The 24,511-nt window shown below is 52.3% G+C and overlaps 2 protein-coding genes and 1 long non-coding RNA gene across 3 annotated transcripts in view; 1 reads left to right on the top strand and 2 right to left on the bottom strand.

Moving 5' to 3' along the window:
- LOC129045905 (uncharacterized) overlaps positions 1–12,574 on the bottom strand; it is a 32,173-nt gene extending 19,599 nt beyond the window's left edge. Inside the window, exons 1-5 of the long non-coding RNA XR_010412539.1 lie at positions 9,347–12,574; positions 6,424–6,568; positions 5,279–5,322; positions 4,765–4,909; positions 3,078–3,201 (exon numbers count right to left, since the gene is read on the bottom strand). This is a non-coding gene — a long non-coding RNA (uncharacterized LOC129045905). The remainder of the gene's footprint in view (positions 1–3,077; positions 3,202–4,764; positions 4,910–5,278; positions 5,323–6,423; positions 6,569–9,346) is intronic.
- The window catches only part of CRTAC1 (cartilage acidic protein 1), a 148,072-nt gene extending 135,368 nt beyond the window's left edge, over positions 1–12,704 (top strand). Inside the window, exon 15 of the mRNA XM_064595129.1 lies at positions 12,568–12,704. Coding sequence (XP_064451199.1) covers positions 12,568–12,704 — 137 coding nt within the window. The remainder of the gene's footprint in view (positions 1–12,567) is intronic.
- A 1,143-nt stretch (positions 12,705–13,847) lies between these two features.
- GOLGA7B (golgin A7 family member B) lies at positions 13,848–23,841 on the bottom strand. The gene is made up of 4 exons (XM_064595540.1): positions 23,806–23,841; positions 17,229–17,354; positions 14,114–14,266; positions 13,848–14,027 (listed from the first exon to the last, which is right to left on the bottom strand). The coding sequence occupies exons 1-4, from the start codon at positions 23,839–23,841 to the stop codon at positions 13,848–13,850; spliced, it is 495 nt and encodes a 164-aa protein (XP_064451610.1).
- Between the last annotated feature and the right edge of the window lie 670 nt (positions 23,842–24,511).

Here is a 24,511-nt window from a genome sequence, read left to right as displayed (position 1 = left end):
AGACACAGCTAGTCTCAGGTTACCCTGATTTCTAGAAAGAATCTGGCAACTTGGTCTCCTCTGAAATATGCTTAGAAACCTGGAAGCTTCTGTAGCCAGAGCACGCTTTGGGAATGATGTAACACCATAGAATACTTTCACAAGCAGCCTCGGTAGTGAAGGCTTATTATAAATCACAGATCTACTCTTCAGGGGGAAAAAGAGTTGCCCCAAGATATAATAAAATCACACTTAAGAATGCAGCAAGCATTTTTAAAACATATTTAACAAAAACCTACCATCTTCTAATAGAATAATAATACTTCCAATAAATCACAAAACAGGAATTCCTCGTAGCTAGTACTGTTTTTACACTCAGAATAGGAGCTTAAATGAAAAGTCTCAAAATAAAAACAGCTACACTTTCACAAGAAAGCACATAACGACTTAAAAATTGCTCCACTTCTGGGCAGCCCACTCCTGTGCGTTCACATGGAACTAAAGGCGTGGAGAGGCCCGGAGAGGACGCTCAGAGAGATGAAGTGATCTGCCCAAGGTCACAGAGCCGGCGGTCCCCAGGCAAGGCTCGAGCCCTTTCCTAGCACAGCGTCTTGTCAGGGGGGTCATAGACAGAGCTGTCACTGTTCAGACTATTCCCTAGTCATTCTAGAAGCTGCTGCCTTTTTCAAAATGAACAAGTAGATCTCAGATAGTAAGATAAGTGAAACCCAAAACCCACAGGCAGTGGTTCCAAATGTAACGGAAAATGACAAGATAACAGTCTCCATTGACAGACTGCGTACAACAGCACAAGAAATAAGCGACAGGACAACTAGCGAGACAGCCTGCCGAGGACATCAGAAAATTCAGGATGGCAGCAAATTTCAGAGGATACCTTCTAAAGTAATCACCGTAAATCCTCGCACATGGAGGTCCTTGTAACAGGGTATATTTGCGTCATTTTACCCTACTTGGTGGTCGGGCCAGATGAGTTACCAAGATGAGTTCCAAGTTGCCCCAGCTGTCAAGAGCACAACTACTCCCAACTCCAGGGTAAGAAGGCTTACTCTGGATGTGATTCATCCATTCAACCAACATTAGTTGAGCACCTACTATGTGCCAGATACTAAGCAAGGCTCTGGGCATACAATGGTAAGTAGAGATGACATGGTTACTGTCCCCACACCATCTTCCTCCAGCCAGATGGAGAAGCCCAGTGCATGGGATGAGAGTAGGACTTACAGGGGCTTTCTGAAAAATCTAGCTAAATTCTTGGGTTGCTACACCAGAAAGCAAGCTCTTTGCATTCGTTCACTCAAATATTCATTCAGCAAGCATTCATTGAGAACCTCCAGTGTGACAAGCACTGGGTCCGTTCCACGAGGAAAGTGACAAGGTCCAATGAGGTGGGTCACGTCTCCTGCCCCCAAGATGCTTGTGTTGAAAGAAATACGAGGCTAAAAGATACAGAGGCCAGGCAGGTACTGACCCAACTCAGCGTTACCTGCCCCCAAACAATAGAGCCTCCCCTGAGGGCCAGGAATCCAGGCTTTCTGAGCCAAGTGCCCCCAGTCCAGGACATTTGCTGGTCTGTGCTGAACTGGTCCCAGAGCCTCACCTAAGCTAGCCAGGTGCAGGATCACTATCCCTCTTTCTTCCAATTCCCCTTCCTCTGATGCCCGCAGGTGCCTACACACTTGCCTTCCCCTTCTGAGCACAGAAAATTCAATCCTTTCTTTGTCCCTTAGACCCACTCCAGCTCCTCACATCATCCTTTCCTTATACTGGACTTGAGTTTGTAACAAAAATTGCAAATGGCTCCAGGGCTGACGAGTGGCAGGGACCTCCAGGGAAACATGTGAACAGAGGAGCTGGGCCCCAACTGGGGCAGCCCTGGCTCACTCTAATAGTAATAATAATAATAATAATGCCATTTTTATTCTGCCCAAGAACACTCCTCTCCCCAGGAATGTACCCCTTAACGTGAGAAGAAGAGCCATGTTTAGTGAGTTTGGCCTGTCTGGGCCAGATCTAAGCTCTTTAGAAAAATCAGCCTGTGTGATCCTCACAGCAGTCCCAAGCGGAAAGTGCTGTAATGATCCCCGTTTTACAGAGAAGCTAAGTGGCTCGTCCGGCTCACACAGCTGGGACAAACAGAGGAAGGACTCCATCAGAGCGGTCTGGCCCCCAGCCTGAGCTCTTAGCATGGACGCTTCGGGGGGCTAGCCGGTGGTGACACAAAAGCCTCCATCTCTCCGTGCTGCCCAGGGGCAGGGGATGGGCTGGGAAGGAGGAAATGGAGCCCTGGAAGAGTCGCACAACCGCTGCAAGAAGAGGTGAGGGTGTCCAGACCAAGTCCCCTCACCAGCTGGTGCGGCTGGCCTCAGCAAACGCAGAGCCGTGAACCACCCGTGCAGCCTCTTCTGTCGCCAGCCCTGCTCTGGGGAGGTGCCATTCTGAGGGCCAAGAGTTTGATTATGTGTCACTCTGGCTGCTATGGCCCCCTCCCAGGGTCTGGGCATCACACCCTGACCGGCACCCCTGGACTGTGACCCAACAGGAGCTCCACTCCAGCCTCCCGACAGGGCTGCTGGTCATCTCTCCAGAGCCCCACGGAGACAGAAGATGAACACTTCATTTTCTCAGGGAGCCAGCTGGGTTTTTCCAGCAGATTCCAGCGTGATACCCCACCCAGACTGCCAGCCCAGGAGGCAAGCCAAGTCCCCCCCCTTCTCTCCCTCCCCGGGGTCAGCCACGCTCTCTCCGTCAGTGTGGGCCAGAACCCAGCCACATCCTGTCAGGGCTGATGTGGTGTCTCCTTAGCAACAGACACATCCCAGAAGAGGAAGGAGGCGGCGAGAGAGCAGGGACTGGTTAACGGCGCGGACCACGCCAACCCCTCCTTCAGCAGCCGTCCTCTTAGGGAGCTGTGGTCGAAGGGTAGACCATGAGAGAAAAGTGAGAAACAAGAGGAAAAAACCCCCTCAGGGGAAGGAGCTAACATGTGTGGAGCGCCTATCATCTGCCAAGAACTTTACATGGATGTCCCCAGGGATCCCTGCACCCGGATACATGTTACAGGGACAAATGTTACTCACCTGTTTTCTCACCAAGAAGCAAGGCTCAGAAAGAACAAGCTCCCCAGGGTCCCATAGCTGGTGAAGTGGCAAGAGCTGTGATCCAGACTGGCAACTGGCCCCCACGCCTGGGTCCTGAAGCCTGCTGGGGAACAACCCCCAAGTAACGGACACCTGGGCAAATTATTCAACCGGCTGTCACTCGGCGTATGCTGGCTGGGCACTGCTCTCGGGGCCTGGCCCATACGGCTGTGTACAACCTGAATGGCCTGGTGACGTATGGCAGGCGCTAAACTACACAGGAATATAGGTGTCAGAAGGCGATAAGTCCCTCGCAGTGGGGGCATCAGCATATGGGGGCACGTTGAGAGTGCTGGGCTGGGGGCAGAAGGGCCCTTTAAATCGAGGGCGGGGGCGCTCCGGGAAAGAGGCCCCGGAGCAGAAAGGTAAAGTGGGTGTGCTGCCCTCCTGGCTCAGTTTTCTCATCTGTAAAATGGGGATAATACCTAATCACGGAGTCATTTTTTTAAACAAGATGAAACAGAACACTTGCCATGGTGCCTGGCACATAGTAAAGCCCCAAATAAATTTCAAATGTTAATGATATTAACAAGTAGCAGAGGCCAGGTTGGAGCCTGGGTCTACTCAGTGCCGAAGCTCACGTGGCTCCCAGCACGCCCTGCTGTGGCCTGGTTCTCCGGGGAGTCTGCGGTGTGGGAGATGTGGAGGACCCTGGCCACCCTCGGGCAGCGGACAGCTTTGCAGGGAAGAGACCTCAGGACTGAAAATAGCCATAAGGAAGCAGAGCGAACCTTCCTGGGGCCTGGGCTGTGGTGCTGTTCAGCTTAGTTCTCACGCAGCGCCATTCCGAGGGAAAAATCATAAAATTAGGTACACTGAGCGAGGAGACTGTGCCGCTGGCCGGGCTGCACAGGGCACGGGGTCCGCCTGCAGCTAGTAACCCGGCCTGGGGATTGGGCCCTCCACCACCACAGAAGCCTAGAACAAAGCGCAGAGGGACCTGGGAGGTCATGTAGTCCTGCCCCATCCTGTTCAGCTGTGAAAACTGGGGCCCAAAAGGAACAGTGACTTCCGGGGGACCACAGCCTAGCGGGGAATCGGACTCCGGCCTGGGGCTCCTCCTTGCTCAGCCTGCCTCCTTCTCCAGAAAGCTCAAAGTATTTCATACGCACAGTTGTATCAACAGTTTCTGAAATAGGAAGGGGTGGGGGCTCGGGGGTGGGGGGCAGATCTTGTCCTTTCCATGGTGCTGACCCAGAATCAGAGTCAGCGTAAGTGCCCACCAAGCGAACCAAAGAACCATGCTTGGCCCATGGAACCAGCTAAGGAAGAGCTGAGTGGAAGTACTAGGTGCACAGAGGGTCCTGCTCGGCTGAGAAGGGAGGCTGCAGCCAAGGTCGGGCACAGGGGATGAGGTGCGTACTCAGCCCCAGGAGGATTTACCCACCTTAAAACCGTGGCGTTCAGGGACCACCAGGCAGGGGCTGAGTGGGGCCGGGATGCACGCTTCCTCCTCCCTCCCTCCCCTCCCAGGACAGGTGGAGATCACGAGCTGAGCCACGAGATCACGGCAGGGCAACTCAAAGCAGCTGCCCAGCACAGGGGAGGGCCTAGCGTCGCTGCCTCTACCCTTTGAGTTAGTCAGGGGCCACGTGCAATTGAACTGTATCATTCAGCGGCCACTTACCTGTCTGCATCTGCCTAAGCTGCTTCTCGGGTCACGTTGCCCCAGGGGCCAGCGGATTTCACATCTGTATACTCCTGTCCTTGCTGCCTGTCTCTTCCTGCCAGCCCTCCTGGTGGGCTGCATTTCTCACTCCCCTGACAGGCACCTGGGGAGAGGGGGAGGAGATGAGTAAGACCACCCACATTACCCCTTCCCAGGAAGTCCCTGTCCAGAACCTCATGAACCTGGCCTGCCTGCCAGAAGGGAAGTCTGGGGCCCAGAATACTTGCTGTAGAGAGAACTTGTCCTTCGTGCCAGCGCCACAGCAGCCATGAAGGGCCTATCACCCAGAATCAGTAATGCAGCTCTCCCTCCACCAAAAGATTGATCTGAGGGCTGTCCTCCCTCCACCCCAGACCTGAGTGCAGAGCTCCTGGGGAAGGAGAAAAGCCCAATCACCTCCCCAACTGCCAGTGGGGACCATGGCAGAGGAACAAGCTTGGGGCACAGGGAGGAAGGTAAACCCCATACATACCTTCACTGCATTTTTTCAGGTCCCCTGGCTCAAGATTTACAGGCCTTGAAGGCAGACACAGAGAGGAAAAAGTTAGGAGAGGGGTCTCAGTCTCACCCCAACACTGAATGTGTCTCGTGGGCCAGAATGCCACATTCTTTCTTAGACAGCTGATCCAAAATTCCTATGGCCCTCCATCCATCCACCCCTCCTTCCTTCCATCTAACCTTACTTAAAACATTCTCTTCGCCCTGAGACTCTGGGATCAAATGGACTAAGGCTTGATCCCAGACACCCCACCTACAAGACCTGTTAGTCACCTGAAGCCGCTTCCTCTCTGAGCCTCAGTTTCTTCCTCCACAGAAAGGAAGCCTAACAACTCACAGAGCTGTGGAGCTAAAGCATGCAAGGTGCGCAGTGCAGGGCCTGATAAAATGCAGATATTATTATAAAATCTGTCCCAGGCCCTTCAATCTCCTGCTTTCATTTCTAGCACTGCCTGATTTTACAACAATCCATAAGTCATTAACTGGGGCAATGTTAGACCTATAAGAATCCTTCCCAAAGAGACACATCCATCACTCAAATGCAGAGTTCATTTGGGGACCAGGTTACACAGTATCTTTCCTTTGAAGAGTTCCAGCCCTGTATTTAGACCTGCACTGCGGAGCACAGGGCCGATCGGTACGCATCCGTTCACCTGCTCTCCAGGTTCTGTGAGCATCCATCTCAAGCCAGGCAGCCCTCTCATTCACCTCTGCACCATCAGTCATCTCCGGCACCCATCTTATCTGTATGCATCCACTTATCCATCCGTCTGTCCGTCCATCCATCCATCCATCCACCCACCCACGGTACTTCACTCCTTAGGGCCCCAGGCCCAGACTTTCCAGGAAACATACTCAGCCCCAGGAGGATTTACCCACCTTAAAACCGTGGCGTTCAGGGACCACCGGGCAGGGGCTGAGTGGGGCCGGGATGCACGCTTCCTCCTCCCTCCCTCCCCTCCCAGGACAGGTGGAGATCACGAGCTGAGCCACGAGATCACGGCAGGGCAACTCAAAGCAGCTGCCCAGCACAGGGGAGGGCCTAGCGTCGCTGCCTCTACCCTTTGAGTTAGTCAGGGGCCACGTGCAATTGAACTGTATCATTCAGCGGCCACTTACCTGTCTGCATCTGCCTAAGCTGCTTCTCGGGTCACGTTGCCCCAGGGGCCAGCGGATTTCACATCTGTATATTCCTGTCCTTGCTGCCTGTCTCTTCCTGCCAGCCCTCCTGGTGGGCTGCATTTCCCACTCCCCTGACAGGCACCTGGGGAGAGGGGGAGGTGGTGGAAATGAGTAAGACGAGATCCCCACCCTCTGAGAGTTTACCAAGGAAACAGGGACAGAGGGAAGAAGGCCCTTGCCATCCACAAGGTCCAGTAAGCTCTGTATAACATTTCCCCTTCCCGGGGCTTTGCTCAGACTGCTCTCAGGTGGTGGCTGGTCCCCAATCACTTTTCCATTACAGAAATCAGTAACTTGAATTACTCTAAAATATCGAGCCCCATCATGCCTCTGCAAAGCTAATTTTTCTGTGTCCACATTTGGCCACGTGCTTCTCCCTGGGTCTGGAATCTGCCTTTAGGAGGCAATCCAGGTAGAATGGAGTCTTGCACCCGACTGTGACACACTGGCAGAGTGAGAGCAGGGTTTGGGCTCTGACATATAGGTTTGGGTCTTTACTCTGACACTTACTAGCTGTGGGCGCTTGTCAAGCTACCTAACCACCTGGAACATCAGTTTCCTCATCTATAAAATAATTCAAATATAACCACCCACCAGAGTGTTAGGGAACTAAATGGAATTATAATGTACATGAATGTTCCTGGCATATATTAGAGAATCAGAGAACCCTTGGATAAATATGTTTATTCTATGCAAGAACCTGGAACCTGGCTATAAGTCTGTATCACAGGCCACTGTATAATGAGGTCCTGCTGTAACTTCAGCAGTAACAATAATATTTTACTTTGGAGAAATAGATTAGCATTTACAACGATGCATTCTCTGCGTGCTCTCATTTTGCAGATGACAGAGTTGGGACTCAGAGTAGCTAAGTGCATGACTCGGGGTCAGCAGACTGCGGCAGCCCTCTGACTCCCTTCCCACTCCTCCACCTCCTCTGCCATCCCCAGTTCCAAACCGCAAGTCCCGGTGCAGCTCCAGGAGGCTGCAGGCTAAGTTCTGCCAGCCGGCAGACGCTGACCCGACAAGCCCATTAAATGGCCCCTTAGAGGAAGAGCTGGGAGCTCGGCACCGTCTGCCCCAAGCACATTCTCGGCCAGTTTCTCACTGACTCCTCAAAACCATTTGTTCTCAGCCTTTTCTTAGTGGGTGGTCACATACCTCTTTGCGAATCTGCCAAAAGCCTCCCCCCCCCCCCCATAAAGGCACATCGTTTTGCACCTAAGTGCAGGGGGTGGGGTCAAGGCTCAGAGCTCCTGGGGTAAACCTGGGCTGTTTTAAGATTTTCTTAGGTACCAGGGACCTTCTTCTTTTGGGCGCCCCACCCCTCATCCTATCAAGCACTGTCCTAGACCTCCACAACTCACCCTGAATTACACACACACCCAGAGTCGAGTTGAATTATGGTTGGCTGACAGTGCTACATTTTGTAGATATGCTTAATTATGCTTAATTTCAGTTCTGCGTTTTCTTTTCCTATTTTGGAGCCAATAAACTTTTTTGGTAAATTTTATTGAAATGTACCATACATATAGAAAAATACACAAATCTTAAGTGTACAGCTCCACAAGTTCTCACAAAGCAAGCCCATCTGTGTAACCAGCACTGCTGGAGAGACAGATTGTGAGCACCCAGAAGTCTCCCCAGGCCCCCTTCCGTTCACCACACCCCACCCAGGGCAGCTGCTTTCCTGACTTCTAACACCATAGATTCGTTTTGCCTGTATTAGAATTTGTTACAAGTGGAGTCGTCACTTGCACTCATTTTGTGTCTCGTTGCTTTTCTGGAACGATAAACTTTTATTTGGGTCTCAGACATTTTCCAAGGCCCATGAAAAGGCTCCTAGGCTCTAAGTACTGTCGAAATCAGGGGTGCTCGACTTCGTTTTCACACTAGAATCTGCAGAGAAACTTTAAAAAAAATCCTGATGCCCAGGCTGCACCCCCAGAACAATAAAATCAGCATCTCTGGGGATAGGACCAGACATCAGTGGTTTCTCTTGCACCCCAGGTGACATCGATTGCAGCCAACGATGAGAGGCACTGGTCTGAGCAATTTTGTCAAGTATTAGGACCCCTATTTTTACAGCTGGGGAAGGAAACTGAGACTCAAGGAGTCTCCACCATGTGCTACTCTCATGAAGCCTGAACTCCAATTCAGGTCTCACTAGGAGTGCTATTTGCATTGCCTTCATCCTTGGTCAATAGTAAAACCAAAACCAGGTTGCAGGTGCCTCCTGCCAGAAACCTTCCTTATTATAAGTCCTTCCGGAACTGTGGAGAAGGGAGCTGGGGGTTCCCAGGAAAAAGGCAGCACCCCAGGGGCTGGCCATAGGGAGAGTCACCACCAACTGGACCCCATCTTTGCCCCACACCTCCTCTGAAAGCAGGTGGAAGTGGCTGTGGGTTTGCGGGGGTTCTAGGAACGTTTCCCAGTCTGCTTTGATTCCAGGGTGCAGTGCACGATTCTGCCACTCGGTGGCACAGTGAGCTTCCGTAAACCCTGCGGTTTTCACACACCCCAAAGGAAGCTAGAGGGCAGAGTCTGGCAACAGGAACCAAGGGAAGGGCAGCCCAGAGCTGCTGGGGGTTCCTGTGCTCCCTGGGGCCTGACGGGCCTGTTCCTGGCTGGCAAGGGGGATACAGGGACATGGCTGCGGCCGGACCCGCAGGAGGGGCCACACCCCCTGTAACTGAGCCAGCAGAGGAAAGCCCGGGAGAGAGAAGCCCCGGCTCACCTGCTTCTCCCCACTCTGCCCTTCACCAAGCTGCCCCTGTGGACCCCACAGTTCTGTGAGGAGCACAGCCCACCCCCACTCCCGTGATGCCTGGAGGTACCAGGCACAGCTCCACGTCCTTACCTGGGAATCTGTCAAATCCTTCCCTAGGATGGCTGAGGACCTCGAGCTCTGACAGGGTCCCTGAAGCTGGATTAATCATCTTCCACACAGCTTGGAGTCAGACTGCCTAGATTCAAAGCCAAGATCTGCCACTTCCTAGTTGTGTAACTTTGGGCAAGTTATTTAACTTCTGTGGGCCTCAGTGTCCTCATCTGTAAAATGGGAATAATAGTCCACACCATAGGGTTGTCGTGAGGATTGAATGATTATGTAGGGTCTTAGCCTAGTGCCTGGCACATACCAAGTGGTAAATGTTAGCTACTATGGTTTAATATTACGACTAATAACCTTGCATACAGGACAGACAGAATGAACCCACCCTCATGTTAAAGAACAACCTCCATTGTGACCACCCACACACACCCCAGGTTTGCACACAGGCAGTGGGTCCAGGCCTCCCCATGGTTCAGGCAAAGGCCCAGCTGCCCCTCCAGAGCAGCAAGTCCAAGCGTGGAAGCCACCCAGACTCCCATTCAGCACCACCCAGAGGGGATCTCCCCAAAGCCCCCACCCTGAGGCCAGCGCCATTGTCCCCCCAGTCTGATGAGACCCTCTCTTCGTCCACAGACCTGAGTGTGTGACCCTGGCCGCCCTGCAGCATAGGGCATCTTCCATCGGGATGCCATCCCCATGGTGTCAGAGTGAGCACTGGGTCAGGAGAGGTCGGCTCTAAATTTGGCACAATCGTCAACCAGCTGTGTGACCTGGGGCAAGTCGTGTGACTGCTCTGGGCCTCCATTCTGCCTCATTTAGATGATCTTTAAATCCCCTCCCAGCTCTAGCATATGGTTTTACCAAAGCATCTGGCACACAATAGGTGCTCAATAAAGGTTACTTGGTTTTATAAAATGCAAGACACAACCCTGCTAGATTTCAACATTCACATGCTTTTCTAGTCTTTAAAACTGAGTGACTTCTGTGATCCAACCCCTAACAGGGCCCAACCAGGTTACGAGCTGAAAAAATGGGTATTTAATCAATTCATTACTTACTTTTGCCCTGGCTTTCAGTCAAGCGTTTCCCTCCACCCGAGGCTGCAAATGCCCCATAAAGGCTCCAGATTAGAGGATCTGGAATGTAGCCTCCCGACTAGACTACAAGCTCCAAGAAGACAGGGTGGGTCCTGCCCATGTCAGGTTCACCACTCCTTCAGGGACATAGTCAGCCCTACCTCCTTAGCATGAGGCGGGTGGGCAGCTGAGCCTCGCCTCACTGGAGGCCTGGGGCACAGAGCTGGCAGCCCACCACCATAAGGGAGAGAAGCAGCACAGAGCCTCAAGCTGGGCAAGTCCTTTTATTGGAAAAAGAAATAATAAAACCAAAGGCCACTGCATCACCTGTGCCCAGCCATCCCACAGGAGAGGCACTGGTCAGACATAAGGCCCGGCCACACAGCGGGCCAGGGAGGGCATGGGCCAGGCCCAGGGGTCAGGGGGCTGCCATGGAGCTCACTGGGTCGCCGCCGTCTGGGGGGGATCCTTGGACGCAGACCCACCCAGTCGGGCTCAGGGACCGGGCTGCCCTCTGCAGCTCCCTGGGTAGGCATCTCCCTCCCAAAGGCTGCTCTCTTGTCCAAAAGAAAACCAAGCCCCTCTTTGGTTCTAGAAGGCTACCAGCAGTGGCTGGTCTTTCAGATGCCCTTTTAGCACCTCCTGCCAGCTGAGGCAGGCAGCCGGTTTCTGTCCCTCATCGGGGCACCAGGACAGAGCTGCTTCCTTCCCACTGGCCGCCCCGGGCCTGGGCAGGCAGGGCCTCATTGGCTGGGTGCTTCTCTTCCCTTTCAAGAAAGGAGTTTGCCTTTTCCCCTGCAGGTTGCCAGCTCCTTTGAACATCCAAGGAAGCCTTGTTTACGCAGCCTTAGAGAGCTCCGGAGCCTGGGCGGGCTGAATATGCAGCATGTGTGGCCCTGTTGCCTTGTCATGGGGGGAGGGGTGTTGGGAGAGGGACATGGGAGGCCCCAGAAGGTTGGCTCTGCTCCTAGACCCGCAATTTCTCTTTTGCTAGAATGTACACAGTAGAATGAGGAGGTGGGGAGAACTTTGCAGGTGGGGGGAGAGACCAGGAAGAAGAGCCAAGCTGGCAGCCCCAGGCAAGGGGCGAGGAGCTTTAGGACATTTATTTACAAAGGGACAGGCTGGACCCACGCAGGGAAGCAGCCACAGACCATCACAAAGGTAAGACAGGTTGCAGAGAGGGGCGGTCATTGGCCTGGCAACTAAGCAGAACAGACCAGTGCGCTCCCACACCTACACTCACACAAGCGCACTCTCGCACATGCGTTCGCACGTGTGCTCGTGCACAGGCCTGCACAGCCACACGCGCATTCGTGCACACAGTGCTCTCACGTATGTGCGCTCACACGCTGGCCTGCATGCACACGCACTCCCTCTCTCGTGCACACAGGTTCTGAACCCGAGAAGCTGGCTCCAGTCCTGGAGGTTCACAGCCCCCAAAGCTACATGTCTCCATGAAGCATTTCTGTAGACCCCCTTATAACAACCTCCCAGAGCCCCAGGCTGTGTGCCCCACAAGCAGTGCCCCGTGTCCTGCAAAATCTCAGGAGTTGGATGTTTCTTGGCAAGGTCACTGTGGCCTCCAGGCTTTGGATGGGGGAAGGGGAAGCCATGAGTCTAGAAGGGGTCAGGAGGGGACTGAGTGGCTCCCATCTCCCCAGACCTCGAATCCGGGGGAGGCAGGTTCACAGACAGGCAGAGCCCCTGCAGTGGCCCCAGAAAGAGCAGACACCGGGAGCAGGACCCTGGGGGGGGCGAGAGTCCTGGTGGATGTGCGATTTGGGCTGAGGAATCATGCGGGATGGGAATTCTCTCTGGGACCTGAGCCCCACCCCAGGGTGTTGGGAGAGGAGCAGCAGAAGAAAAGGGCTTTCCAAATCGTGTTGCCCACCCGCCCCAGCCTTGCCCTGGAAGATCTGGCTGCGGTGACCAGACCTGCCCCCTGGGGAAAGTGCCAGGTCCGGAAGTGGGCCGTCCTGCCAGGGGTGAGGGGCAGGAGTGCGGGAGGGGCGCGGGGAGACGGGCCCCGCAAGGACGCCGGGCCAGTCACCCTCCCTCCCGCCCCGGGGAGCAGCCGGGGCCCAGAGAATGACTCAGAAGCGGGTGCTCTGGTAGCGCAGCCGCCGTAGGTCTGCGAGGCCCTCAGTCCGGCCGTACACCTCCCTGCAGGGACTCTCGGCCAGTCACCGGGCCCCCGCCCCGCCGCCCCCGCCGCTGCTGCCGCTGCCCGAGCTGCTGCCGCTGCTGGAGCTGCCGCTGCTGCACCTGTCCTCGTAGATGGAGATCTCGATCTGCGGCGGCGTTAAGGACGGACCCCCTGCCAGCTGCCGAGAAGGGGCGGGCGGACCGGCGCACGGAGGCCCGCAGGGGAGCGGGCGGCCGGCGGGGGCCGCTGCCCCGACGGCGAGGACGGCGAGGACGGCGAGGACGGAGGCTTGCGGCACTCGCCACCAGAGCCCGGGCCGCCGCGCTCCCGCACGCACCCACTCGGTGCACGTCCACAGCGACCCCGACGGCCACGCGCACCCGGGTCAGAAGCTCCCGCTCTAGTGGGTCTGGCTACCAAACCCCAGGACGGGTGGTGTCACTGCCCACGGCAAGTGGGAGGACTTCGGAGTCCTGCTTTCAAACCCCGACTCGCCTACTCTCGAGCGATGTGGCCTTAGACGGGGTCGTTTTACGTGTTACCCATTAATGATTGCATATGTAAAATGGTGGTAATCCGAGAACCTTGGGGTTGTCTGGGGACTGACTGAAATCACGCATGTTAAGCAGCAAGCACAATGCCCGCTCCGTAGGAAAGGCTCAATAAAAAGAAGCCCGTCTGACAGGGCTTTGTAAACAGAAGATTCCAGTGTTTGTGGTTTCTTTACTCTTTTTCCTCTCAATTTTCTAGCAAAAATTTATTTTTTAACAATTTACTCTCATTGCTAATGACTGCGGGCGGGATGTATGCACACACTTGTCCAGGTGAGCAGACCTATAACCCACGCTTGGACCAGCCGCCCATCAAAACTTCATTTTTCTGATCTGTGAAAGGGGGACGCACACACAGGAGTACATGAGACTGTAGACGTGTAAACGGATGGGAGCTCTGCCTATTCCCTGAGGGGCAATACAGCCTCATAGCTAAGTGTGGGCCTGGGCTCCAATCACGGCTCTGACGTCAACCAGCCAGGTGACCCTGAGCCAGTGACTGACCTTCAGTGTGTTCACTGACAAGGGGAATAATACGAGTCACCCACCTTTAGGGGTATTATGAGAACTACATCGTTTCAAAGCAGTTATTATGATACCTGGCATGTGTTAAGAAGTGAATAAAGGTAGCTAGATAAAAGCAAACCCTGAAATTCACAAATGGCATTGATAACTTATGGGGGAGGGGAGCGGATGACCCGTGATGTGGGGAATCCTAGGAAATCCCTGAGCAGAGGCCCCTAGGGTGGCCCCTATTTCTTGGTAGCCTCACCAGGGACCCTACTGGTTGGCAGCTCTGTGCCCTTACACAGAACAGCCAGGAAGGATACAACCCTCATCCCGCGCTCCACGGGGTCCGTGAGCAGGAGGCCTCGAGGGGCAAAGATCTTCTCATTCTGCTCCTGGATGTAGCGGGAGATCTTCTTGAGAACCTGCAAGGAGAGGGGCCAGTTGAGGATGAAGATGCAGCAGGGGAGCCCTGGGGGAGGGGATGCAGGGCAGTCAGGAAGGGAGCCACCTTCTCATAGTGGGTCTCCATGCAGAGGAAGATGAAGTAGGCCGTGGCACAGGCCAGGCAGCCCTCAAGATAGGAGCTGCCCCCAATCTTCTCGGCCTCCGCATAGAAGCTGTTGAGGGTCTTCACAGTCTCCTCAAAGAGCTGCCGCTCAATCTGGAGGGAGAGAGGGACAGGGAACCATGTTGAGGTCAGCCTCCCTGGACTGTGGACAGTCACAGGTGGGAAGGAGGATGGCAGTGGTAGGGCCACGCTGGTGGGGGGAGATGCCCACAGGCAAGACCAGAGAAGCTGCAGGTGCCTGTGAAGCACTCGACTGGGAGTCAGGAGACCTTAGGAAAGGCTCAATAAAAAGAAGCCCGTCTCACAGGACTTTGTAAACAGAAGGCCTGGGGTCCAGTCCAGATTTGACCATCAACTAGCTGTGTGGCCTTTGGCTAATGACTTAACTACTCTAGCCTCAGTTTCCACATCTATAAAATGGGAATAAGAATGGCTACTTGACCTCCCTTGGAAGCAGGAAACTCCCACCATATTGTAGATGTGAACATTTTCTGCAAGGGATCAGGCAGGAATTCTAGTGACTGTGCCACCCCTCCCATTTTGATAGCTGTGAAAGTGCCCCGGTCCTAATCAGTAGGGGCTCCCCATGTTTGAATGGGACTCCAGCTGCATAAGACTGATTGTGTGAGACCTCGGGAGTGTCTCTCCAGGAGGGGGCACTTCCCTCAAGCTAAGAGGTCATGAAGAACACAACAGCCTGCTGTTGTGCTTAACTGTCCTGCCTGCATCCATAATCATAACAGCTAAATCCCTATGCCTTCTATTTTTAAAGGCACTTTCAGATACCAATGTAACATTGTGTGTCAACTATACTTCAATTAAAAAAATAATAAGATGTTTATAAATTCATCTGGCAACTGTAGATTAAAGTAAGCAGTTGCTTGGGCACCTGGGTGGCTCAGTCAGTTAAGCATCTGACTTCAGCTCAGGTCATAATCTCAGGATCCTGGAAAGGAGCCCCTTGTCAGGCTCTGCGCTCAGCAGGGAGTCTGCTTCTCTGTCTCCCTCTGCCCCTCCCTCTGCCTCTAGCCCTCCCATCTCCCTTCCCCTGCTCACACTCACGTGCTCGGACACATACACGCGCTCTCTCCCTCAAGTAAACAAATAAAATCTTTAAAAAATAAATTAATTGACTGCTTCATCTGAAAAAAGCTTTGCAAAGTCTAATCTTTTTTAAAAATTTAATAAAAGTAAGTATATAAATAACACACTTTCACGCATTTTTTCACTTTCAGCAGCTCAGAGCTCTGCTCTGTGGTCCAGGCCACCATCATCTCTGTCCTCTTTTTTTTTTTTTTTAAAGATTTTATTTATTTATTTGACAGAGAGAGAGCGAGAGCAGGAACACAAGCAGGGGGAGTGGGAGAGGGAGAAGCAGGTTTCCCGCTGAGCAGGGAGCCTAATGTGGGACTCGATCCCAGGACCCTGGGATCATGACCTGAGCCGAAGGCAGACGCTTAACGACTGAGCCACCCAGGCGCCCCATCTCTGTCCTCTTAACTGGTCTCTCTGCCCCCAGCCCTGCCAAGGGAGCCTACTAAAGTTAGAGCATGTCACAGCTCTGAAGAAGAGCTTCCAAAGCCTTCTCATCTCCTCCAAGTAAAATCCAAGAAGTCCTTACAATGACTGCTAGGCCCTACAGGGTCTGGTCCTGCATCCCCTGGGCCTGCCTCTTACTCTCCTGCCCCCTCAGTCCCCACTCCGGCCACACCGACTGCCCTGCTGCTTCCTGCAAATGCACAAGTCCTTTGCGCCTGTGTCCTTGGATGCAACACTCTCCCACCCCAGGCTCAGGTCTCACCTTACCTCATAGACCTCCCCGGCCACTCCCCTTTCCCCAGCTCTCCCAGCCCCGTGACCTACCCCCTTATTTTTCTAGTATTGGTCACCCCCAGAGCTGCTACATATTTACTTGCTATTTTATTCTTCATACCCTCTAAGAGAAAATAGACTCCCAAGACTTCACTTCTAGATCCCTCATGCCTCATACAGAGTAGTTGCTCAGTAAATACTTGCTGAGTGAACTTGGCCAACGTTACACAGCTTTGACCTGAGTCCTTGCTCTTCAATACATAACCGTACACTAGACTGGAAGGGCAGGCTCCAAATTCAACAGGTGTCAAAGTGTCTATAGCCCCATTTTTTTACATTCCTCAGAACACACCCTTCCCCACTCACCACTATAGGATCAGAACGGTCCATCACATAGGTTAGGGACCTTCCACACCCATCTAGGACCAAGGTCTCCCCAAGAATAGTCAGAAGCTTTGGGGTTCCCAGTCACTGTCCCTACACAGATCTGGAGTAAACGCATTAAGAGAACATTATGCTCTACCCTAAGAGTCACCATGCCCCAAAGGTCAGGCATGTCCTTGGATGAGGAGACCCCCATAGCTCCTTAAAAGCTGGTTAGGGATCGGATTAGCCAAAGGCAGCCCTGCCCCACCTTCCCAACCCCCTTCAGATGGTCCTGGGCTGCTGAATGGAAGAGTCAAGGTCTGCCACCGCCCTCCAGAGGGCCGACTCTACAACCCCAGGCCAGTTCTACCAAGGCTCAGGACGAGGGCCATACACGCCCCTGAGCCAGAAGCAAAAGTCAACAGCAGGAGCTGACGCTCGCAAGGGGCTGGTGGTCCATGAGACACCCAGGTAGCTAAGTCTGGATGGAGAGGCTGTGGGCAGAGCCCTAGGTTGATGACTTGGGCATCAGGATTTTTTAAAGCTCTGCAGCTAGGGCTGAGAACTGCTGCTAAAGAGTGGAGCTTGCTGGGACCGCTGTCGTCGCAGGACTAAGGAATGTGCTTTTGTCTAATAAGCTCTCCAGGTGACTCTAGGGGGGCTGCTGAACTAGGACATCTGAGGCCTTTCCAGCTCTAACTTTCCATGCGGGGACAGCAAGGCAATGTCAGGGACATGGTTTAACTCTTCCATGTGAAGTGACTGAACAAGTGATGTGACACATATCAGTTTTATCCTGGAAAAAAAATACATTTGATTAAGTCCTTGATTCCATCATGGCCTGTGTTCCAAGCTGAGAAAAAAAAACCATCCTCACCCGGCTGTCCAGCTCTGGGGGGAATTTGGTCTGGAACTGACAGATGGTCCCATCACTGTAGTCTCTCTGGATAAAGACCTTGGTGGCCAGCGAGGCACTTCGCCGCAGCTCCTGCAGATTGTGGACCTGAGGAGGCACACGGGAGACACACATTCAGGGTGACCATCCATCGACATTTGTCCAAGACTGAGGGGGTGTCAGGATGTGGTTCTGACAGCACTAAACCAAGAAAGTTCCCAGCAAACCAGGACCTTAGCCACCCTACAGTGCTCCAGGAAGGCCATGGAGAAGCAGGACTGTGGAGCTTACCAGACAAGATACCTCAAGCTATCCCAGAAAGATCTAGAAAAAGCATGAAGCAGAGCCAAAGCTGAGCCAAAAGGGGAGGTTCTGGAACCATCAACAGAGCCAGAAACACATTTTAACAAGAAGAAAAGACTTCCTGGTGGCTGGCCCAGATCCTTCTCTCTCTCTCTCTCTCCCTCCCCTCCACCACCCCACCCCTTCCCCCTCATCCCCCTCTCTCCATTTTCCTGTCTCTCTCACACACACAGAACCTTTCACACCTTTGTTCACTTAGCAAGTATCAAATATTCAGAACTCATCAGGCCTCATGCTTGGGGAATCCAACCCTGAACAAGACTGAGGTCTCAGACCCCAGAAGTGGGGCTGACAGCAGAGTTGAGGAGGGAAGCATGTAGGACAGAGGAGGACCTGATATGCCCACCACCTTGGAGGGAGATTCAGGTTCAGGCCAAGTTAAAGCCCAGGTCAGAGAACACCAGGAATAGCTTTCCCATGCAGGACCTCTCACCACAGGAAAGAGGGGCCCCCAAATGCTCAAACTTCCCCAGAGAAAATTATGGATAAAGTGGGCTGAAGCCAGAAATTAAAGAAACATCTTGCCCTGGTAGGAAGGAGTGGAGCAACTCTGCCCCTTGCCCACACCTGCAGACTGGACATTGATACAGACTCTAGCATTTGAGGGGAGTGGGCTCAATTCCACAGAAGGACAGGGCCTCTTTCTTCCACTTCCAGCCTTAGCCACCCACATTTGAAACTAGCATTCCACTGGGTAAAATATGCCAAACATTGGAACCACATGGAGACTAAGCCCCAAGGGCAGAGTGAACACACAGCCAGTTCATCCTGCGTAATTAAGGTGAATCCATTCAGTCATTCCTTTCATTTATTGAGTCCCTACTACTGCCAGGCTCTGGGGATGCTGAGCAAAAGACAGTCTGTGAGCTCCAGGGAGGAAGACAAGTAAATATATAATAAATTAGCCTGTGATAAATGCTTCAGAGAAGTAACATCTTAACCCAGAAATGCTTACTCAGAAGAGACTTCCTGAGGTCTGTGTTGAGTCATAAAGAAAGTCCAGGACTTGCTAGTGGTAGGGGGCAGGCAGTGAGCGGGGAGAGGATGTAAAAGCAACCCAGACAGAGGGGAGAAACTTGCGCAAAGGAGCAAAGATGGCAGAGAACTTGGTCTACTCCAGTGACTGCAGGCAGATTTCAGCAAAACAGGAGTTGGTTTGTGGATTAGGTAAGAGCAGGGGGGATGACAGTATAGAGGACAGTGAGATTACAGAGAGCTGGGGGCAGTGGGGAGGCTCTACTAGAGGGGAGGGTGTAGGGTGGAAGACACTTAAACTTGCTTAAAAGCTGGGGGAAAGAGGGGTGCCTGGGTGGCTCAGTCGGTTAAGCATCCAACTCTTAATTTTGGCTCGTCATGATCTCAGGGTGGTGAGATCGAGCCCCGTGTTGGGCTCCACACTCAGCAGGGAGTCCGCTTCAGATTCTCTCTCCCTCTGCCCCTCCTTACACCATACTCAAGTGTATATTTTGCTATCTCGCCCATGCTCTCTCTAGCGAGTGTGGGTACTCTAAAATAAATAAATCTTAAAAAAAAAACTGGGGGAAAGAATAAGTAATGAGAGAGAGGAGCAGATAATTGGTAGATCAAGGTTCTGAAAAGGGGAGAATCAGAGACTTTCCTAAATCCAGACAACCCTTGCTCTTCATAAGAGAAGTGGTCCCCAGAGTATTGGGACTGAATTGAAGAATGTATAGGTACTCCTCTCATCTTAGTAGTCCTTGATTCCTCCAATCAAGGTCTGGACTGAGAAAGCCCCCTTGACATCCACTAGGATCCTATGATAACTTTGAAAAACAAAGAAAGCTTTGGTGAGATAAGTACATTATTCATTAATGTGTCTGTTCTGTCTGGTTAAGATTTCATATCTTTTGTATTTTCCAAGGAAAAGGGCTGTGGCCTTCCTTCACCCTTCTAAAACCAACTGACATGAGCCAGTGGATCTTTTTTTTTTTTTTTAAGATTTTGTTTATTTGACAGAAAGAGACACAGTGAGAGAGGAAACACAAGCAGGGGGAGTGGGAGAGGGAGAAGCAGGCTCCCCGCTGAGCAGGGAGCACGATGTGGGGCTCGATCCCAGGAACCTGGGACCATGACCTGAGCCGAAGGCAGACGCTTAATGACTGAGCCACCCAGGTGCCCGAGCCAGTGGACCTTGAGGATGGATTCCTCTAGCCCCAGAAGGATCATTCAGGCAGCTCTGTGTGAGATGCATGAGAATTGGGCATGACTGGGGTAAGAGGCCAGGTGAAGGGATCTTTGTAGTGGTCCGGGGAAACACAAAAGTACATCTAAACCAAGGAAAGTGCTGGTGAGAATGGAAAGAAGGGGAGAAAAAACCAAAAACAGTTTTTCAGCCATTCTGATATGGACTCAGCTTCTCCCCTCCGAAAGCCTCCTTTGTCTGTGTCTGAGTGCACACATGCACTGTGTGCTACCATGAAGGGATGTGTCTCTAGTGACCAGCAAGCTGATGACAACAGCCTTTCTTCTTCCTCCTACGCATACAGTTAGATTAATCCCCAGACTGCCTTGCAATTAGGTGTGGCCATATGACTGAATGGAATGTGAGGGGAATGTATAGGCTTGGCTCACAGTAACTAGCCACTCCTCTGTAATCTTTCCTCTTCCACAGAAACCAAAGAAGCCAGATGTTGAAGATGATGGAACCACAAGTTGGAAACAGCCTGGGTCCCTGAATCAGCCTGGGGGAGATCCACCTGCCGGTCAGAATCACTTGTCTGGGACCTTACTGAGCAGTAAATAAACTTCTACTTTAGTGTTCCATTAAGATTTTAGGGTGCTACTTTCCATAGTATAGTCCCATCTCCTCTTGGCTTTGATCCATGGGTTCTCAAGTAGCCAGAGTAGGAGGGGTCAACACCCTTTCCAACCTCAAAAATCCTGAGCCTTAGAATACTCCCTCTGAGTGACGAGGGATCTGCTTTCCTCCCTTAGAGTGTTTGTGGAGTCTTGAGGAGTCACTAGAAGATAGTATCAGACACACTGTATACTCCAGAGCCTTCATCTCCCAGATCTATGTAAAGCACAATATAACAGATTCATCTGTAATTGGTGAAGGGTGGATTTAAGGCAGAGCAGCATCTCCTGGCTCTCTCCATCCATGGTGGCTCAGTTGTGAAGTACCAAAAGGCCCTGATGGAAAGAAGGCCCATTGACCTGGGAGCTGGAGACCTGGGTGCTAGTCCGGGCCACATGACCCTGGGACTCCACTTCTTCAACTAGAAACTGAGAAGCTGAAACAACATAATCACCTAAAGCCTCTTCCAGCCCTGACATTCAGGAGGCTTTCTCAGGGATTACGAATGCAAATGTTTATAGGGACTAAGCATGTAAGTGGGCTGGGTGAGGGCTGTGGCTAATCAGAGAACTCATGTCCTATCTCAGGAAAGCAGCCGCACTGCCATGTGAGCATGTGAGTCCAGGATGCTGCGCTTCTGACATCTTAAGAGAAGCCACAAATCCAGATTTCTTTAATACCAAATATCTTGATTTTTGTTTTATGTTTCCAATAAATTTTTACATTTGTAAGCACGAAGCGGACCAAATAAGGCACAACTGTGAATGAGATTCACTCTTAGAATGGCCAGTTGAGGACGTCTCAATGAAGAATCCCATCACTGGGGCCCTTGGGCCGGAGCTAGAGCCAGGCTCCAAGCACTTGCCAGCTACTTAGCTTTCAGGAAGTGAGTGGGGGGTTTCAGGAGAGATCCATGATGCTCTGAAATCCCGTAAGAGGATCCCAGCATATGCACACATCTCGCTATGAGGCCACAGCTTCTGTGTCTCCCCTAGGCAGCTCCCCCAGGGTTTCTTAACCGACCCTGACACCTGGGCTTCTTGTCTACTTCTTACCTTCCTCAACTCTGCCCTTTCTCCTGCCACTGTCCTCAGGCCTGCTGGCAGCTGAGTAAGGACAGGACCCAGAGGCAGTTCATGAAAGAGCTCAAGAAAGAGAACATCAGTGGTCATATCTGCTAGCACCAACTTTCGAACTTCAGTGGGACAGGGATAGGGAGGCTGCCTGAAGACTGGGTCACACACCTGACAGAGCCGACCTGGGAGAGGTGGGGAGGAGCAAGCACCAGAGTTCAGAAGAGCACTCCCAGTCCCAATCTGCCCAAGACAAACAGGAGGCCCCATCTGGCCCACATCTCCATCCTCATTAAAAACTAGCTAATTCCAGAGGATGCATTTGAGGCTCAAATCAAGAATCAGGAGATTCAGCTAATGAACCAACACCATGCTCCCTGGCTGGGGTGTGGAGGAGGAGTGAGGATCATGAGTCACAAGCAGCCAAGTCAGGCCTCAGGATGGAAACCCAGGCATAGGGCCTCCCTTCTTCTAAGCCTACACCAGGGCCAAGCCCAACCCACTGTCTGCTGGTTGTTAATTCCAGGCCTCAGAGATCAAACCTCCAAATGCCTTGCTTGGATAATGCTACTTTGGTGCATTTAAAAACCTCTTTGAGAGGGGCACCTGGGTGGCTCAGTCGTTAAGCATCTGCCTTCGGCTTGGGTCATGATCCCAGCGTCCTGGGATCAAGCCCCATGTCGGGCTCCCTGCTCTGCAGGAACCCTGCTTCTCCCTCTCCCACTCCCCCTGCTTGTGTTCCCTCTCTTGCTGTGTCTCTCTCTGTTAAATAAATAAATAAATAAATCTTTAAAAAATTAAAATTAAAATAAAAAATAAAAATAAAAACCTCTTAGAGACCAAACTCCACCACTCGAGGAAGCCCCTCCCAGCCAGGCATTTCCCAATTGTCCTTGTCCATCTGGACTGTTTCCCAGGGTGGACCCTGCTCCCAGTGACAGACATTCAAAGAGGTTTGCCGCTCAGGAAATGGGCTCATTACAGTTGTCCAAATGAGGTCAGTGTTTCACTCAGGAGGCTTCATCCCTCCTCTGAGTTCCTCACATGCACTCCTCCCCTAATGCTAACTCCTCAACAGAAATTCGGAAGCAGAAAAGATCCGGTTTCCATGCCTTCCACGTAGGGATCCAGGGACATCCAATCTTTCCCAATGTCTCTCTCTCCCTCTCCCCCCCCCACCCCCCCATCTTCCTGTCCCTCCCTCTCCTTCTCTCCCACCCCCTCCTCCCTCTCCTCTCTCCCTCTGTTCCTCTCCTTTTCACCTCTCAAAAAACCTTCTGCTGGAACTGAGGACTTCCCATTCAGAATCCTAAGGGAATAGCCAAGAAGTTTGGCATGAGGTATTCCTTCTCCCAACAGGTTTTTCCTGGTAATCTTAACTCAGTCCTAACAGTAAAAACAGCCTGGGGAGAATGACTCACTCCACAGCCCAGATAATGTGTACATTCTGTGCCTTGGCAGACCTAAGGCTTCCTCCCTCGGTACTGCCAGCAGGGTCCACCCAAGGCCAAATTGGGAAATGGGTAATATTTGTCCTCTGCTCTCCATCCCTTCTGGGCATTCTTCTGTCCCTCTGTCCTCAAGCTGACCCAGCCAGGCTGAACAGGGAGGCTCAGTCTTTCTGCATCCTTTCCATCACAGCCTCATGTCACAGCCCCTAGCGCCCACCTCTCTGCTGAGCAACACCATTGGCTAATGGATACACCTGGATGCAGCAGGAAAAAACACTGACCAGGGAGGCAGAAGACTCAAGCTCTAGTTCTTGCCCTGGCCTTTTGAGCCATATTTTCTTGAATAACTCTCACATTCCATTTGCACCATCTGTAAAATGGGATAATGATGCCTTGCTTGGCTTCTTCACAGGGATCAGGCAAGCCCTTGAGCCTCAGTTAGCTCATCTGTTAATTGGGGATAATAACACCATCCTTACCCACTTCACAGGTTTGCTCTAAAGCTCAAAGGAGATCACACATGTGCTAGTGCTTTGTACACAGGAAAGGGCTACATTCACAGAGGCATTATGAGCAGAACCTCTCCCCGGGGAGAGTCATGCATGTCTAACAGCAGCCTCCTAGAAACACTGCCTCAACCTAGAGATGTGAGCCTGCTGGTTGGCATTTGTGTACAACAGACCTGAAATGGAGGTATGATGAGACAGATGGGCCTCCTGGAATCTGGCAGAACACATCACAGATGTGGCTGCCTTCTCTGCCCACACTACTGGCCCATCTATGCCCAGGTGACTGAAGTTGTCCCTTCCTGCCCAACACCAGCAGCCTCTGCTGCAGCCTCTGCTGCAGCCTGCCAGCCCTATCTGGAAGGTGACCAGATCCTTGGCCATTTCGCCTTTGTTCCTCCTGCTCTTCTCAATAACTTTGGCACTTCCCAAGCTTTCTAATTATTTATTTATTTTGCATTCCTCCACCCTACAAACCAAGCTCCATGGGCCTGCTTAGGGCTTGCTCCCTCACAAGGTCCTGGGTGGGCGGGGGAGGGGGGGTGAGCTCTCCAAGCTAATCCTGTGCCTTGTCACAAAGCCAAACGGCACCAAGCAACTGCACCTTGTTCTGTGGTGGCCACGACAGCAGAATTGCAACAGTAACACCTGGTATTGATGTCACGCTGCTCACCAGGATGCCCAGAGGCAATGCACAGAATCATTCAAAAGCCTGTGCTGTCTCCCTGGCTTGTGTTCCAGCTGGGTTCGAAGTGGGGAAACACAACAAAAGAGGTCAGCAGCAGATCTGGAGAGACCCTGGTGCCCTGGGTCCCGCTCCAAAACTCCAAAGGAAGAAACTTTCAGCTCTGCTGCTGACGTGCTTTGCACCGAATAGGCCCTCCCCTTCTCCATGTGTTAGCTCTACCACTTGTACCGTGGGAACATAAAGAGCTCCATTTGCCACATAAAATGAGGGGCTACAGGAGGAAATTCCCGATCTCTTCGGCGCTGCACCAAGATTCTGCCCTCAGCCAACAGGTCTCTTGGTTCAACTTTCAAATCCCTTGAAGGT

Source organism: Mirounga angustirostris, unplaced genomic scaffold (genome assembly GCF_029215605.1).
Source record: "Mirounga angustirostris isolate CCGP_5_RB_7025 unplaced genomic scaffold, mMirAng1.0.hap1 SCAF_6, whole genome shotgun sequence".
NCBI lineage: Eukaryota > Metazoa > Chordata > Mammalia > Carnivora > Phocidae > Mirounga > Mirounga angustirostris.
The sequence above is the reverse complement of the archived record's forward strand: the minus strand, read 5'-3'. Positions and strand labels throughout refer to the sequence as shown.

What these genes read in the sequence shown, in the direction of transcription:
- GOLGA7B (XM_064595540.1), bottom strand. Translation starts at nt 23,841, where the DNA reads ATGGCCAAGGATCTGGTCACCTTCCAGATAGGGCTG. An exon ending in CCCCAGAGCTGGACAGCCGG is followed by an intron (nt 14,267 to 17,228) that starts GTGAGGATGGTT and finishes CTCTCCCTCCAG; the next exon opens with ATTGAGCGGCAGCTCTTTGA. An exon ending in TGGAGACCCACTATGAGAAG is followed by an intron (nt 14,028 to 14,113) that starts GTGGCTCCCTTC and finishes CTCTCCTTGCAG; the next exon opens with GTTCTCAAGAAGATCTCCCG.